At 40.7% G+C, this 13869-nt stretch overlaps 2 protein-coding genes across 8 annotated transcripts in view; both read left to right on the forward strand.

Annotated features, from left to right (window-relative positions):
- The window catches only part of COMMD1 (copper metabolism domain containing 1), a 239231-nt gene extending 227074 nt beyond the window's left edge, over window positions 1-12157 (forward strand). For 6 of the 7 annotated variants that reach the window (XM_012477166.3, XM_012477164.3, XM_021672873.2 and 3 more), the window contains one exon: window positions 11932-12157. In XM_012477166.3, coding sequence (XP_012332589.3) covers window positions 11932-12042 — 111 coding nt within the window. In that variant the 3' untranslated portion in view covers window positions 12043-12157. The remainder of the gene's footprint in view (window positions 1-11931) is intronic. The other variant, XM_012477165.3, reaches the window with a different exon arrangement.
- LOC105734376 (large ribosomal subunit protein eL19-like) lies at window positions 1304-1858 on the forward strand. The gene has a single exon (XM_064364287.1). It carries the CDS (start codon window positions 1319-1321, stop codon window positions 1841-1843), a length of 525 nt encoding a protein of 174 aa, XP_064220357.1. The 5' UTR covers window positions 1304-1318; the 3' UTR covers window positions 1844-1858.
- Window positions 12158-13869: the final 1712 nt, after the last annotated feature.

Here is a 13869-nt window from a genome sequence, read left to right on the forward strand (position 1 = left end):
TGTGCTTCAGCCCCACAAGTAGCTGGGATTACAGGTTTGTGCCACCACGCCTGGCTAATTTTTGTGTTTTTAGTGGAGATAGGGTTTCACCATGTTGGCCAGGCTGGTCTCAAACTCCTGGCCTCAAGCAATTCACCTGCCTTGGCCTCCCAATTTTGCCATTTTATATTAAACCTGTGTATGTCCCTTGGAAAGTTGATCACTTAGGTTTGTTTAGCAGTAACTTGAATTAGTGGTAGATATGAAATTTCCTGAATATCAAATGGTCTCTTTCTTCCTTGAGTTTCTAGTAAGCATTTGAAACCTCATGTTTCCTGTAAAGGTCATTTTTGAATATAAGAATTTATGGGAGTGCAGGCTTTTTAATCTTTTTTTTTTTTTTTTTTTTTGAGACGGAGTCTCACTCTGTCACCAGGCTGGAGTGCAGTGGCTCAGCTCACTGCAATCTCCGCCTCCCGGGTTCAAGAGATTCTCCTGCCTCAGCCTCCCAAGTAGCTGGGACTACAGGTTCACGCCACCACACCCAGCTAATTTTCATATTTTTAGTAGAGATGAGGTTTCACCATGTTGGCTAGAATGGTCTCGATCTCTTGACCTTGTGACTCGCCCACCTCAGCCTCCCAAAGTGCTGGGATTACAGGCATGAGCTACCGTGTGTGGCCTAGGCTTTTAAATTTGTAAGCATTCTAACACTGTCATCAGGTTGTTCTCACAAAAGTTCTTTGAAATGCCTGATTGACATTTCCAGAAAAATCAGTAATTTTCCAGTGATGGTTAATGTTTTTGTATTATACTAATACTGTAATATTTAGTCCTTTTCTAGGAGATTGTGGGAATATGGATAAACACTTCCTCTAGAAGATTCTGTGGCTCTGAAAGCACCTGGTAGGTGCTGAGGCACTGCTGTGTTCATTTATGAGAGTAAATTCTGTTACTTCCTGCAGACTCTGTCTTAGTCCCACATAGCTCTTAGCATGATATGGGTATCTATTGAGTTTGGGGGTGAGTCATTTTAATTTAATTGCTCAGTAATTAAGTTGCAGTCCTAGAGCTCCAAAAGGAATCCAATGTCGGTCCTTTTTCAGCCTCAGTAGGATGACTTGCTCTTTGATTTACAATATGTTTTTTTCTCTTTTGTTAGCATGCTCTCTGAACATAGTAGATGTGGGACTTACTGACTATTGTGTTTGAAATGAGGATACCTCTAGATAAAAATGGCCTGAATAAGGACCATTGGTAGTAATATTTATTGCTTAACAAAATTTTATCAAAGGCTAAAGAAAAAATATTGTTGCCTTTCGCTGCTGCGGCCGCAGCCATGAGTATGCTCAGGCTTCAGAAGAGGCTCACCTCTAGTGTCCTCCGCTGTGGCAAGAAGAAGGTCTGGTTGGACCCGAATGGGACCAATGAAATCGCCAATGCTAACTCGCGTCAGCAGATCCAGAAGCTGATCAAAGATGGGCTGATCATCCGCAAACCTGTGACGGTCCATTCCCTGGCTCGCTGCCGGAAAAACACCTTGGCCCGCCAGAAGGGCAGGCACATGGGCATAGGTAAGCGTAAGGGTACAGCCAATGCCCGAATGCCAGAGAAGGTCACATGGATGAGGAGAATGAGGATTCTGCGCCAGCTGCTCAGAAGATACCGGGAATCTAAGAAAATTGATTGCCACATGTATCACAGCCTGTACCTGAAGGTGAAGGGGAATGTGTTCAAAAACAAGCGGATTCTCATGGAACACATCCACAAGCTGAAGGCAGACAAGGCCCGAAAGAAGCTCCTGGCTGACCAGGCTGAGGCCCGCAGGTCTAAGACCAAGGAAGTCTTCACACAAGCGCCGTGAAGAGCGCCTCCAGGCCAAAAAGGAGGAGATCATCAAGACTTTGTCCAAGAGGAAGAAACCAAGAAATAAAAGCTCCCCCTTTGTTTGTACATACTGGCCTCCGTGATTACATAGATCAGCCATTAAAATAAAACAAGCCTTTATCTGCTTGCAAAAAAAAAAAAAAATATATATATATATATATATATGTATTGTTAAGTCACAAGTGTTCTTTTTGTAAAGTATTGATTTAAGATACAGCATAAGCTATCCATTGTATAAGAACAGGTTATAGCAACAAAGCCATGTTTTAGTTGTCAAGGACTTGATGCAAATTCTCTTTTAAAAAATTTTTATTTTAAGTTCTGGGGTACATGTGCAGGATGTGCAGGTTTGTTACATAGGTAAATGTGTGCTATGGTGGTTTCTTGCACCTATCAATCCATCACCTCCTTTTTTTTTTTTTTTTTTTTTTGGTCTCTTTGCCATTGCACTCTGTCGCCCAGGCTGGAGTGCAATGGTGCGATCTTGACTCACTGCAACCTCTGCCTCCCGGGTTCAAGTGATTCTCCTGCCTCAGCCTCCTGAGTAGCTGGGATTACAGGCACATGCCACTGCGCCCGGCTAATTTTTGTATTTCTGGTGGAGACAGGGTTTCACCATGTTGGCCAGGCTGGTCTCGAACTCCTGACTTCGTGATCCACCTGCCTAGGCCTCCCAAAGTGTTGGGACCACAGGTGTGAGCCACCACACCTGGTGCTATCACCTAAATATTAAGCCCAGCAGGCATTAGCTATTTTTCCTAATGCTCTCCCTCTCCCTATGTCACCCCTCTGTATGTGTTATTCCCTTCCCTGTGACCATGTGTTCTCATTGTTCAGCTCCCACTTATAAGTGAGAACATGCGGTGTTTGGTTTTCTGTTCTTGGATTAGTTTGCTAAGGACAATGGCTTTGTTTTCTGTTCCTGCATTAGTTTGCTGAAGATAATGGCTTTGAGCTCCAAACACATCCCCTGCAAAGGACATGCTCTCATTTCCTTTTATGGCTGCATAGTATTCCATGGCGTATATATACCACATTTTCTTTATCCAGTCTATCATTGATGACTGGGCATTTGGGTTGATTCCATGTCTTTGCTATTGTGAATAGTGCTGCAGTCAACATACACGTGCATGTATCTTTGAATAGAATGATTTATATTCCTTTTGGTATACACCCAGTAATGGGATTGCTGGGTCACATGGTATTTCTGGTTCTAGATCTTTGAGGAATCACCACACTGTCTTCCACAGTGGTTGGATTGATTTTACATTCCCACCAACGGTGTAAAAGCATTACTATTTCTTTACAACCTTGCTAGCATCTGTTATTTCTTGACTTTTTAATAATCGTCATCCTGACTGGCATGAGATGGTGTCTCACTGTGTTTTTTATTTGCATTTCTCTAATGTTGAGCTTTTTTTCATGTTTGTTGGCTGCATGAATGTCTTCTTTTGAGAAGTATCTGTTCATATCTTTTGCCCACTTTTTAATGGAGTTTTTTTAAATTGTAAATTTATTTAAGTTCCTTGTAGATTCTGGAAATTAGGCTTTTGTCAGATGGATAAATTGCAAAAATTTTTTCCCACTCTGTAGGTTACCTGTTTGCTCTGATGATAGTGTCTTTTATAAGACCCCGTTATGACAGACCCACAGCCAATATAATATTGAATGGGCAAAAGCTGGAAGCATTCCCTTTGAAAACTGGCATAAGACAAAGATGCCCTCTCTTACCATTTCTATTCAACATAGTATTGGAAGTTCTGGCCCAGGCAATCAGGCAAGAGAAATAAAGAGAGTATTCAGATAGGAAGAGAGGAAGTCAAATTGTCTTTGTTTGCCGATGACATGATCCTGTATATAGAACACCCTATCATCTCAGCCCAAAAGCTTCTTAAGCTGAAGCAACTTCAGCAAAGTCTTAGGATACAAAATCAAGTCACAAGCATTCCTGTACACCAACAACAGGCAAGCAGAGAGCCAACTTATGAATGAACTCCCATTCACGATTGCTACAAAGAGAATAAAATACCTAGGAGTACAGCTAACAAGGGAAGTGAAGGACCTCTTCAAGGAGAACTACAGACCACTGCTCAAGGAAATCAGAGAGGACACAGGACACAAACATGGAAAAACATTCCATGCTCATGGATAGGAAGAATCAATATCATGAAAATGGCCATACTGCCCAAAGTAATTTATAGATTCAATGCTATTCCTATTAAACTACCATTGACATTCTTCACAGAATTTAGAAGAAACTATTTTAAAATTCATATGGAACCAAAAAAGTGTTTGTATAACCAAGACAATCCTAAGTAAAAAGAACAAAGCTGGAGGCATCATGTTACCAAGCTTCAAACTATACTACAAGGCTACAATAACCAAAACAGCATAGTGGCGCAAGAACAGACGTATAGATGAATGGAACAGAATCGAGAACCCAGAAATAAGACTGCATACCTACAACCATCTGATCTTCGACAAACCCGACAAAAACAAGCAATGGGGAAAGGATTCCCTACTTAATAAATATTGCTGGGAGAACTGGCTAGCCATATGCAGAAATTTGAAACTGGACCCCCCGCTTCCTTATACCTTATATAAAAATTAACTCAAGATGAGGCCAGGCACGTGGTTCATGCCTATAATCCCAGCACTTTGGTAGGCTGAGGCAGGCAGATCACTTGAGGTCAGGAATTCAAGACTAGCCTGGTCAATATGGTGAAACCTCATCTCTACTAGAAATACAAAAATTAACCATGCATAGTGGCATGCATCTGTAGTCCCAGCTACTTCGGAGGCTGGGGCATCAGAATTGCTTGAACTTAGCAGGCAGAGGTTGCTGTGATCTGAGATGGCACTGCTTCACTCCAGCCTGGGCAACAGAGTAAGACTCTGTCTAAAAAAGAGAAAAAAAAAAAAAAAACACAGAACCTCACAATGGATTAAAGACTTAAATGTAAAACCCAAAACTATAAAAACCCGCGAGGAAAATCTAGGCAGTACCATTCAGGACATAGTCACGGGCAAATATTTTGTGTTGAAATCGCCAAAAGCAATTGAAACAAAAGCAAAAATTGACAAACGGTATCTAATTAAACTAAAGAGCAAATTCTTAATGAAATGTCATCTTAGTTGTTGACATTGTCATCATTCTTCTTCTTCCTTCTCCTACTCTTCTGATTGCTTCCCTCCCTCCCTCCTTCACTTCCTTTCATTCTTCAGATATCAAAGTGCAACCATATATTTCAGTATCAGATAATAATAGAAAAAATCAAATATTGGTTCTAGCTTATCCTGTTATTTAATACTTGGAGGGCAACCTTCTTACCAGCCTAGGTATGATGACAATCCTTGGCTCTGCTCATCTTTGGAGTTTGTATTTGGTGATTCTATGCTTCGGCTGTCTGAAGAGACCAGGCTTTATGTGTGTACTGTTGGCTTTGTGAACCAGAAGAAATAGTGATTGAGACCAGTAAATAAAATAAGAAATGAAGAAATTATATCCTACATTTAAAAACATTGGAAATATCAGAGGAATTAATATAATAACCTCTCTCATCTCTTGCCTGAACCTAACTCTAAGGAGTGACACAAATTTTTGAGAACAGCCTCACAGGACATGGAACAAGGCAGAGAGGAGATAGTGAATATGAAAGGACAAATGGAAAATAATCAGCACAGTTTTCAGGAAAATATAAAATTTTAATTGAGGCCAGTGGTTCCTTAGGAAGGAAGTTGGATCATCTTTTGCTATAGAGAAACTATTTCTGGGATTCAAGATCTCTATTTTTTTTTTTTTTTTTTTTTTGAGACAGAGTTTCACTCATTACCCAGGCTGGAGTGCAATGGCATGATCTCGGCTCACCGCAACCTCCGCCTCCTGGGTTCAGGCAATTCTCCTGCCTCAGCCTCCTGAGTAGCTGGGATTACAGTCACACGCCACTATGCCCAGCTAATTTTTTGTATTTTTAATAGAGACGGGGTTTCACCATGTTGACCAGGATGGTCTTGATCTCTTGACCTCATGATCCACCCGCCTCGGCCTCCCAAAGTGCTGGGATTACAGGCATGAGCCACCGCGCCCGGCCCTAAGATCTCTTGAAGTAAAGGAACAGTATCAATGATAATTGTGAGAAAGCCACAGAAGTGTGGGAATGAGTGGTGAACACAGATTTACTTATGAAGATGTTTTGAACTTCTCTGGCAGGCAATGTTCAGTGCTACTAGGTTTCTTACTTATTCTATAACTGCCCTTCAAGGAGCCATTGCCAATATTTATGTCTACCATATGCATTCATTCTTGAGTGCTTGCTCTCCCTCTTCCTTTTTCTCTCTTTCTCTCCCCTCCTTCTCCTGTGGTTAAACACAGAAGACAGTTGCAGAGTTGCAGGTTAAAGTGTTATTTTAAGTTTATGAAAGGACAGTCCAAACAGAGGATAGGCTTTATGGCCAAAGTCTGTGCTCAGTGAAGAGTTCCTTTGTACCAACAAATGAAATTAAAAGAAAAATGTGAGGTAATAAGCTTTATGAAATATGGCCAGCTTTATGTGGCTTTTTTTTTTTTTTGGAGATGGAGTCTTGTTCTGTTGCCCAGGCTGGAGTGCAGTGGTGTAATCTCGGCTTACTGCAGACTCCACCTCCCAGGTTCAAGTGATTCTCCTGCCTCAGCCTCCCAAATAGCTGGGATTACAGGCGCGCACTTTTGTGGCCTTTTAGAATTGGTATTGGTTAATGAAATCCTAAGGCATCCCTTCCCACTCTCACTCTCCATCCCCCAACTTGTATCATTTTTAAAAGAAATCACAACACATCAGAGCCAACGTTGCCAGTGTTGTATTATAATGCTAAATATGATCCATAAATTAAGGGATAAAGCTTTGTGAAAATTTTGCATGGGAAGTAGTGTAAACTGTAGAAAATACATTATAGGACTTTTATTTTATGTTGAATTTGTTCTAAATGATTCTGTTCAAGTATTTAATATGTGATAAGTCTTTTTTATTTTCTATTTTAAGCATTTTGTCACTGTAGTATTGTTTTGCTAAAGAATGGCTCAGGGCCTAGATAAGCAAGTTTTTAAAATGGACAGTGATACACAAAGAGGTTATTCAGTGTGTAGATGGATAAAACCAAACATTTGCTTAATAACAAGCTTCAGTTATTCTGTAGAGTAATAATCAGTTATACTCTCTGACCTTGCTAGGAAATGAGTTTAAGCTAAAGCATTAAAGATTTAGGCTTGACCAGTAAGAGTTTCATGAGGAGTGTTGAATGGTTACCAGGGAAGGAGTTCCTTAGGAATATGTGAGATGGCCTTCTCTGCAAGTGTTAGAGCTGGCTTGGTTTTTTTGTTGGTTTGGAGAGGTAATCCTCTCAAGGATTTTGTCATGGGATTTTGTGACTTTTTACCATTTGCACTTGGGGAGACAAATATTGGAATATTTTGCCTTTGCTTTCCATTTTAATTTGGAATGGCTATTTAAACCATTGAGTTTAATATACTACTGTAATCCCCAGGATCACAAAGTACATGTTCTTGATAATGATGTGCTTGCTTATCTGCTAACCACATTCTGACTCCATACTGCATCGTTTACTGAAAAGAAGCAAGTTTGATTCTTGACTCAGATACTTAAATACAGGAATTTTAGTCTTGTCATCTCTTATTTTTATTACCAGTTAAGCCCAAGATGACCAAGACAAAAGTAACAAACGTTTCAAATTGCTCTTGTACCTTCTGCCTCTGGCTTGACAAGCATCACATCTGCCTGCCTACCTTACTTTCTTTTCTTTTTTCTTTTCCTTTCCCTTCTTTTTTTGAGACAGGGTCTTACTCTATTGCCAAGGCTGGAATCCAGTGGCATGATCTCGGCTCACTGCAGCCTCAACCTCCCAGGCTCAAGTGATCCTCCTGCCTCAGCCTCACAAGTAGCTGGGACTACAGGCCCATGCCACCATGCCCAGCTAATTTTTATATTTTTTGTAGAGATGAGGTTTCACCCTGTTGCCCAGGCTGGTCTTAAACTCCTGGGCTCAAGCAATTCACCTGCTTCAGCCTCCCAAAGTACTGGGATTACAGGCAAGAGCCACCACCCCTAGCCCACATCTGCATTTCTAAATACATTTTCAAGTGCATCAGATGTACTTTCCCTAAAGTGTCCCAGACAAATGCAAAATGTGAAGAAATTCCTTTATGTTAAGCCCCAGTTTAAAGGTTCTTGAATTCCTTATAAAATATTTTGATAGCATAACTAGATGAAAGTAGGCCCTGGTAATACAGTTTTAAGTAAAAAATTTCAAGTGTCACGTATGATTACATATGTGTGTGATTTTGAAGGCTGTTAATGTGCATTATTTCAAGGGGAGAAAGGTGAAGATGAGGATGGAAAATATATCTGTTTAATTTTGGACTTCTTTCTCTCTAGTATTTGGCATCCCTCAAAAATAAACTGAGATTCATTCATACATAGAGGTCAAATTACAAATGAATCTTGAAACCTACAGCAAACTAATGATCCCTTAGTCAGAAAAGATCCTGGCTATTTATTAACATGCCTTACTCAGTTGCTCCTATCTCTATTAATATTGTTCCTGGTAATCTCTTTGCCTATAAATAGAAAACCAGTTGATTTATTACTGTAACTTACTTTCACTGAGTGAAATATAGGCTACATCATTCTTTTGTCAATGTCCTTTATATATATATATATATATATATATATATATATATATATATATATATATATATATTAGTTACTGGTAATCACTAATTTCTAGACCATTGTGTCCAAGGCCAGATATTTAAAAATTGTTTTAGGCCAGGTGCAGTGGCGCACACGTGTAATCCCAGCACTTTGGAAGGCCAAGGCAAGTGGATCACTTGAAGTCAGGAGTTCGAGACCAGCCTGGCCAACATGGCAAAACCCTGTCTCTACTGAAAAAAATACAAAATTAGCCAGGCATGGTGGTGCATACCTGTAAATCCCAGCTACTCAGGAGGCTGAGGTAAGAGAGTCGCTTGAACCCGGGAGGTGGAGGTTGCAGTAAGCCGAAATCAGGCCACTACATTTCAACCTGGGTGACAGAGCAAGACTCTTTCTCAAAAAAACACAAAAATTGTTTTAAAGTCAAGCTAAAGTCTCAATAAAACTGAACAAAGAACAGGAGGCTTTCACATCTGAGACCTACTCTGAATTTTGCCAGCTGTCTTAAATTTGCTTTTCTTTCCAAAAGGAGATAACCCCTCCTACAGCTTGAACAGTTATTAGTGTTCATTCTTTGTTTAAACTTGGTTTTTGCTTTGGATTAAATGAAAACTTGGCAAAGTTTCTAAGCTCACATATGAGACTCCTATCCAAATATATGTTTGAGGACAGGACTCCTATAGGCAAGGAGAGCTGCCTTCCCTCTCTTTGGAAACCTTTCATCGAAGAGGCTCTTTCTTTCCTTTTGTACTTATTTCTCCTTGGGGGAATGTTCACTGTCATAGGTATAGACTCAGCTTAGCAGCTTAGCAACAGCAAAGATACTTTTTCAAAATCGACTTCTGAATGTTCTTCTAGCTGATGGCAAAGTGATACCCTCCCTCTGAAGAAGCTTGTTGGTCTTCCTTTACCACTTTGGAGATGGGGGTAGGAAATGCCATTGTATTGTAGGGGAGGAAAAACTTTTTGTCTGCCTTCTTAGGTTCATGTATAAGGCCTGAAAATTAAACTGACAAAAGATGCACAGTAGAAAAAAAAAATCGTAAATTGTATTAATGTCAATATTTTTAATGTTGTTAGACTTGAAAGCTTGTATACCATTTTAACAAAGGAAGATAAATTGTGGAGAGGTAACTAGACAAAAGAAAAAGGTTTGGGGCTTCTAAGGGTGGTAAATTATGGGAATTAAATATATGGTGAATGGTAGATAAGGGTTATTTCACTAAGGTTGGTGCAAGCTCATCGTGGTGTCAGCTTTCCATCTTTTTCATGTTCATAAAACTTCCTCAGAGAGGGATTTATGGCAGTTTTCTCTCTCTCTCTCTCTCTCTCTCTCTCTCTCTCTCTCTCTCTCTCTCTCTCTCTCTCTCTTTTTTGAGACAAGGTTTCACCCAGGTTTCTGGGCTCACTGTAGCCTCCACCTCTTGTGTTCAAGCAATCCTTGCACCTCAGCCTCCAAGTAGCTAGGACTGCAGATGCACACCACCATGTCTGGCTTTTTTTTTTTTTTTTTTTTAAAGAGATAGGGTTTCATTATTATTGCCCAGGCTGGTCTTAAACTCCTGGCCTCAAGTGATTCTCCTGCCTCAGCCTCCCAAAGTGCTGGGGTTATAGGTATGAGCCACCATGCCTGGCCTGGGAGTTCTTATTTTTTAGAAGTTTCTCCTCTTGGTCATATAAGAGAGACTCCAAGACTTTTTTTTTTTTTTGAGACGGACTTTCATTGTTGTTGCCTAGGCTGGAGTACAATGGCACCATCTTGGCTCACTGTAACCTCTGCCTCCTGGGTTCAAGCTGTTCTCCTGCCTCAGCCTCCAGAGTAGTGGGATTACAGTTGTGCACCATGCCTGGCTAATTTTGTATTTTTAGTAGAGACAGAGTTTCTCCATGTTGGTCAGGCTGGTCTCAAACTCCCAACCTCAGGTGATCCACCCGCCTCAGCCTCCCAAAGTGCTGGGATTACAAGCATGAGCCACCACGCCCGGCCCCAAGACTTCTTTTTCCATCTATTGAGTCTCAATTTCCTCAAAATAACCTATATGCCAAAGTGGTATATTTGGGGCCTGGTGTATTCTAATCCTTTTCAGTAGTTAGAGAGGAAAATACAAAGAAAAGAACACTGACTAAGTGGCTGCCATCAACAGAGGGACATTAATTAGATACATCATTTAATATGCCTGGGCTTAATTTAATTATCTAGAAAACAAGGCAATTGGATTATGTGCTCACTAAGGATTCGTACTGCTCTAAAATTACTTAATTATTGTTCTTAAGAATCTTGAATTTAGTTGCTCTTAGATACATAAAATCTGTCCTTGTCTCTCAAGATAATGCAGATGTAGGATTTGTCCAGTGTATGTGAAATTTCTGCTATCATAACTCAGAGATCTTCAGACTGGGCAACATAGTGAGGCCCCCCCAACCCCCATCTCTAAAAAAAAAAAAAAAAAAAAAAATTTTTTAACTAGCTAGGCATGGTTGTGGTTACCTGAAGCCCTAGTTACTCAGAAGGCTAAGGTGGGAGTATTGCTTTAGCCCAGGAGTTTGAGGCTACAGTGAGCCATGGTCATTGCCGCTACACTCCAGCCTGAGAACAGAGCAGGGAAAAAAAGATCTTATTTTTTTAATATCTATCATCTACCTAACCTAGGATTGATTGACCAATCCTAACAGTGATTGAAGGGAATGTATTTAAGGGAGTTGTGAGGAGGGTTGGCTTGCAGCAAGTAAAAGGACCCCAGAAATGTTTGCTATTTCAAGATCTGGTTATCTAATGTTTCCAAAGCAACTTGTCACAATTTCTGGCATAACCACTAAATTCAAGTTAGCTCAATTCCCAGGCTAACTCAGAGTTCATCAGTCAGTCAAAATTTTCCTTTCATTGTTATAATCCAAGGTGGTGTGGAGACAGTATGGCCTTTTGAGTCATTCAGAGCTGAGAGTTAACCGACTGATTCTGCCTTTTTATGATATTTATTTTTGATACAAGTTAAACCTTTTTGTGCTTCAGAGTCCTCAGCTATAAAATAGCACAATTTTAAGGTAAGCTTAAGTTCTTACCTTAAAAATTATTAGAGGATCAAATGTAATGACAGAGAAGAGCTTCTCATATGCTACCTAGTGAGAACATCTGACATTTGTATGTCTCTTATTTATTAACATGAAACACCATCATAAAGCAGTTTTATTTAGGATATTATATAGATATGCTTTGCTGGGTAAAATATCACTTCGATATTAAGGTCTGAGCTGGGCTTGCTGGGTAGGGACCCTGGGTCTTTTAGAGTTTGGTCATGCCAGATGCAGAGCCTTGGCTATCTTGAGGTTTCCCTCTAAAACATCCTTTTATGTTTTCCAGGAATCTGAATTTCTGTGTTTGGAATTTGATGAGGTCAAAGTCAACCAAATTCTGAAGACGCTGTCAGAGGTGGAAGAAAGTATCACCACACTGATTAGCCAGCCTAACTGAAGATGATGTATGAAGGAGTTGGAGTTGTTGAGACCAAGGTGTTCATGATCCCTCTCCACTGATCTTTTTTAGAAAAATTCCTGTGCCCCCATTGGTATTAAATCTTCGCATTCAATCTTCCCGCCTCTGCTTGCTAAAATTTCTTTTCTCTGGCTTTCATTTACTCTTACAGTTGTTCCATTGCAGAGGTTCTGACCCTTCAGTGTGCATAAATGTTTTAAGGGGTACTTGTAAAAGCATTCATTTTTTTTTTAATTCGGAGTCTTGCTCTGTTGCCCAGTCTGGAGTGCAGTGGTGCAGTCATGGCTCACTGCAGCCTCAAACTCCTGGGCTCAAGTGAGCCTCCCACTTCAGCCTCTCAAGTAGCTGGGACCATAGGTGCTTGCCACCACACTCAGGTAATTTTTGTATTTTTTGTAGAGATGGGGTTTCACCATGTTGACCAGGCTGGTCTGGAACTCCTGGGTTCAAGCGATCCTCCCACCTTGGCCTCCCAAAGCCCAAAGTGCTGGGATAACAGGCATGAGAAAAGCATTTACAGCCGGGCGCAGTGGCTCACATCTGTAATCCCAGCACTTTGGGAGGCCAAGGTGGGTGGATCACCTGAAGTAGGGAATTTGAGACCAGCCTGACCAACCTGGAAAAACCCTGTCTCTACTAAAAATAAAGAATTAGCTGGGTTTGGTGGCACATGCCTGTAATCCCAACTACTGGAGAAGCTTTGGCAGGAGAACGCTTGAACATGGGAGGCGGAGGTTGCAGTGAACTGAGATGTGCCATTGCACTCCAGCCTGGACAACAAGAGCAAAACTCCATCCCCAAAAAAAAAAAAAAAAAAAAAAAAAGAAAAGAAAAGAAAAGCATTTACATTTAAAACATAAAAAAGAAAAATAAAAAAAGCAGGTTTCCAGGGCCCTATCCCCAGAGACTTGGATTCATAGGATTGGGGCAAGAGGGATCAATAGTGGAAATCCTTGATATAGTTGTTTGTCCCTGGGTGGAGTTTTAGGAATTTATGCATGATAAAACATGCAAGAATTATTTTTAAACTAGAAAAAAAGTTTTTGTCATGCAAACATAGGGCTGACCAAAGTGTCATGTCCTTAGCTGAGGCACAGGGGCACCTACCTAACCTAGAAAAGATGTACCTAGTTAAAACCTGAGATGCTTCTGAAACTGATTTGGGCATTTGCATTAGTTCTGCTTAAATCTGGGGCATCTGGTTTGATCTGAACTGCTGAGAGACTCAGGCTTTTCTGGAATGTAGAACTAAATTGGTCTCTCAACAAAGGGGCTTCCTTCACTTGTCTCAAATCAGGATTGTGGGAAGGGGCAGATGTCTACTGAGACTGATGTGAGGTCTTTTACCTCAGAAAATTTTACTTGAGTCATCAAAATACAACCCCTTTCAGAAAATTTCTTTAAGAAAAACTAGTGTAATAAAAACTAGGTTATATTAGAGAAGTTACTAAACACCAAGAATATTCCAAAGGAGGAACCTGTCAACCAGCATATTGAGGCTGTGGTCCTTGTTGAACAGGTTTTGTCATCTGATACTATTTAGAAATCTCAGATGCCTGCTGGGTGCAGTGGCTCATGCCTGTAATCCCAGCACTTTGGGAGGCCAAGGCGAGCAGATAAGGAGGTCAAGAGATCGGGACTGTCTTAGCCAACATGGTGAAACCCCGTTTCTACTAAAAATACAAAAATTTGCTGGGTGTGGTGGCACGTGCCTGCAATCCCAGCTACTCAGGAGGCTGAGGCAGGAGAATTGCTTGAACCCAGGAGGTGGAGGTTGCAGTGAGCTGAGATCGCGCCACTGCATTC

The sequence above is a fragment of the Aotus nancymaae genome, unplaced genomic scaffold (assembly GCF_030222135.1).
Source record: "Aotus nancymaae isolate 86718 unplaced genomic scaffold, 86718_ANA_hifiasm-v0.15.2.pri h1tg000057l, whole genome shotgun sequence".
NCBI lineage: Eukaryota > Metazoa > Chordata > Mammalia > Primates > Aotidae > Aotus > Aotus nancymaae.